The sequence below is a fragment of the Bufo gargarizans genome, chromosome 1 (assembly GCF_014858855.1).
Source record: "Bufo gargarizans isolate SCDJY-AF-19 chromosome 1, ASM1485885v1, whole genome shotgun sequence".
Lineage (NCBI taxonomy): Eukaryota > Metazoa > Chordata > Amphibia > Anura > Bufonidae > Bufo > Bufo gargarizans.
The window spans coordinates 549,290,736-549,294,284 of record NC_058080.1 but is presented as its reverse complement, the minus strand read 5'-3'; the positions used below and the strand labels follow the sequence as shown (position 1 = coordinate 549,294,284).

The 3,549-nt window shown below is 40.5% G+C and overlaps 1 protein-coding gene across 3 annotated transcripts in view; it reads left to right on the top strand.

Moving 5' to 3' along the window:
• Positions 1-2,969, top strand: part of CHFR (checkpoint with forkhead and ring finger domains) — a 49,966-nt gene extending 46,997 nt beyond the window's left edge. For all 3 annotated transcript variants that reach the window (XM_044275598.1, XM_044275597.1, XM_044275599.1), the window contains exon 18: positions 2,004-2,969. In XM_044275598.1, the coding sequence (XP_044131533.1) occupies positions 2,004-2,046 (43 nt within the window). In that variant the 3' untranslated portion in view covers positions 2,047-2,969. The remainder of the gene's footprint in view (positions 1-2,003) is intronic.
• The last annotated feature ends 580 nt before the right edge of the window (positions 2,970-3,549 follow it).

Sequence of the window (3,549 nt, the reverse complement as noted above, 5' to 3'; positions counted from 1 at the left end):
GGCGCCGCTCTCCATGTCTGTATACTTACGGTAGTTTAGATTTTTTTATCGTAATGAAAGGTCCTCTTTAAGCTGGAAATGCTTTAGAAAAAAAATAAACAGAGCCTGCACTCGGCTCCCCAATCAGTTTAGCAAATGGCTGTAAATCCCACTCATGCTGCAGCCAGTGACTCCCTGAGCAGCATTCAGAGCCCTTTCCTGCCCTGTCAGAATAGGAACAGGAAGAGGAGCGAGCAGAGATTTGTGAGGGGAGTATAAACTTGTTTTTTGTAAAGCACTTGCAGCCCATGGACAAGCTTATTTTTATTCAGCTGAAATACCCCTTTAAAGTGGCCATACACATTATATCATTTCAGTCTTTTAGGCCAGGCATCTAATGTGTATGTGCCTCCCAACTCTCCCCAGTGCTGATGTCGGGTTAGATAGGAATTGGGCATAGCGGATTTCAAGCGCCCTATCCTTTTTGTTCTCCTGACACGTGTGAGCGCGATGTCCTCCACTAGTCCCATTGACTAGACGTGCATGCTTAACCGAGCATTCACATGTGTGGGAGGATCGGAGAGATGACTCCAATTATCTTGTATGTTTTCTTTAAGTTTTGATTAAATTTGATGTGGCCATTTAAAGCTGGTCAAAAGACTAATACTGGTGGATTTCTTGTTGTTAAATGGGTTATCCAGGAAATAATATTGATGACCTATCTCACATCGGCGGGGGACCGAGTCCAGGCTGTGTCGGAAAGCTGCAGTGCTCACTGGAGCGCTGGTGAAGACGGCAGCCTGCCGGACGTTTACCAAGCACAGTGCCGTACATTGTAAAGTGGTTGTGCTTGGTATTGCAGCTCAGCTCCATTGACTCCAAGAAAAGTTGTGTATCGCTTTGGGTCACTGGAGGCTTTACACACAGAGTAATGAGTAGTCCCATTTACAACTTAAAAGTCCTCTCAAACTGGTCAATTCCACACAATAATCAAGTACTGATCAGCAATATAAAAGTCGATAGTCGCTCATTTAAAGTACCTTGAGCTGGCATAGATTTGTGCTATAATTTTTCATTTTCTGATATAAATTTTAGTAAATCTATTGGACTGTAGTAGAACACACCCCTTCCCACTTAGCCCCGCTCTTTTTTTTTTTTTTTTTTTTTTTTTTTTTAAAAGCAGCGTGAAATTTAAAAAGTTGCAAAATGCTGTTTGCACAAAAATCTACAACTTTTGTATGTCAAATTGCTGGCCTAATCCTTTAATAAATTTCTCCCAAATATTTTTTGTTTTATTGTGCAAAAGTAGTAAACGGTGGGAAAAAAAAAATTCCCACAGAATACAGTTTACCTGTCATTTATATTGCACAGTGGACCCCGTTTAAGCAAGACACCACAGAACAGGAGCAGATCTTTCCCTTATACCTTATGTCTGTGGAGGCTCCAATCCTGGTTTTGGCTCACAATCACTGATGGAAATCACTGACGTGTGAATGTAGTTTTACTGTTTAAAGGATAACTGTCATATTTTTTATTTATTTTTGCTAAAGTGTAGGGCAAGTGATAAATAACCATTTTGTTATAGACTTTATTTAGCCAAAACGTTTAATTTTGGTAGAAAACTGGGGCTGAAATGGCCCTTAGCAGCACTCTTTAAAAGAGCGTTGCTAAGGGCCATCCGTCTCCGATTAGAAAAGACGTGCAGCCAGACTCTATGCTTCTGCCTCCCGTGCTTCCCTGGGAGACAGAAGGGTGGGCACAGGAGTTTTAGGAGTTAAAACTTATGAACATGTTTCAAAACATTGTGTACCCTAAAATGGTGCCATTCAAAAATACAATTCCGTAAAAGCAAGCCATAAAGATTATGGTTCTCAGAGGATTCATTAATTTTAATCAATACATTGAAGAGTTTTGGAATTTCTTTACTTAAAAACCCTATGTTATCTATTGATGTGGGATGGTGATTCTGCTGGTGTCTTTCATGAAAAGATCCAAGCTGAAATGTTGCATCTCGTCCTGTCCAGGAAATTCAACCACATCTGTGAACAAACACGCTTCAAGAACTAAGTCTGGTACCATCTGGAAACAAAGGCACCTCAAGGGCTGCACGTTCTCATACAAGGAGACATGAGAGGCTCAGGAAGACGTCAAGATGCCTGTGACCTTCTAGTGTACAGCACCCTGTTCCTGGTTTAGGAGGGTGGGCTGATTACACTGTGCCAGTTCCTGTTGGCACACAGTATTGTTTGCCAATAAATTGCTGTTGGGTTTGTTTCCCAGGTTGAGCTCTGGTTTCAGGACAGAGTCAACCAATATTATACAATGCAAAATGTCTTTCTTCCAGTAGGGCCATTGACTGGTTTAACATTTGAAACATCTCCCCAGTGACTGTGGGTTTCACAGCTCTCTGCTGCACGTCGCTGTAGTGCTGTTATCTATGGACATTATTGTATTGTAAATTACCTGTTTTGTTCATCAGTTAATATTGCTTATTTAAAGATTCACACTGAATATATTGCAGGTTACCCGCTATTCTAGTGTGCTTTCCATTCAGGGAAATTGGTTCAATTTACAGCCATTGGTTTGTTATGCACATGACTAGTCTGCTTCTTTTTTTTGATGAAGCAAATCTTTTTTTCTGACAGCTATTTGAGTCCTGGAAACTGCTCTGCACTGTGGTTCCTGTGTATGTGATCTACATAACTGAATCTTTATGTTGCTCATGGAACATGCCCGCAACACTGAATGTTCCCTTCTGGACCAGCTATGTCTTGATAGCCTCTCCCACCATTGCGACCATCTCTTGTTTTTATGGACTATTGACATTTTCCACAAAAAATAAAAACCCTATAGTACAGGGAAACTTAAGTAAATGTTTATACCTCACAAATTGAATTCTGCCTATTACACAATGTTGCTTATCTACTGTAGTCAGTGCAATTCATAAAACATGTATCATACTTTTTTGTAAACTTTAATTTGCATAGACCTCTGCAGTGCTGACATTTTTTTGGCCTATTTCTTTACACATTTTTGGTCAATGGGCTGGTATCCCTACTCCTAGTAATGGAAATGCCTATTGTCTTTTGTAAGTTGTTCACTGGATTCAACAAGATGTGATGTATGCTGCTAGCTTTACTCAGCTGCCAAGTGGAGCTGGTTCTGTGTCCTCCAGCTACAGCACTGATGCTGACATCCTTGGCATACAGCACAGAGACAATAAGGATGGGATTTATTTTTGTGTGTGTGCGAGATAACCCCTTTTAAGATTGGGCTGTCACATGAAATGAAGCCTTAATGCCTTGCCCTTCCTGTTCACATTTCTTATCTTTACTGAAACATTCTTATAGGGCTTGTCAGAAGTTTTTAAAACTGATCAAAGACACTAAAATATAATAAATAAATAAAATAAAGCTATACTTAAGTTACTACCCTGCCATATATAGCACAAGGGTCTGCACCCCTGGCCGGTGTTTACAGTGCTGCAACCACGACAATCATTAGCAGTTTTTTGCTGTATACCACTGAGAGCAGCAATTGGCTGCAGCAGTCATGTGAGGGCAGAAACTG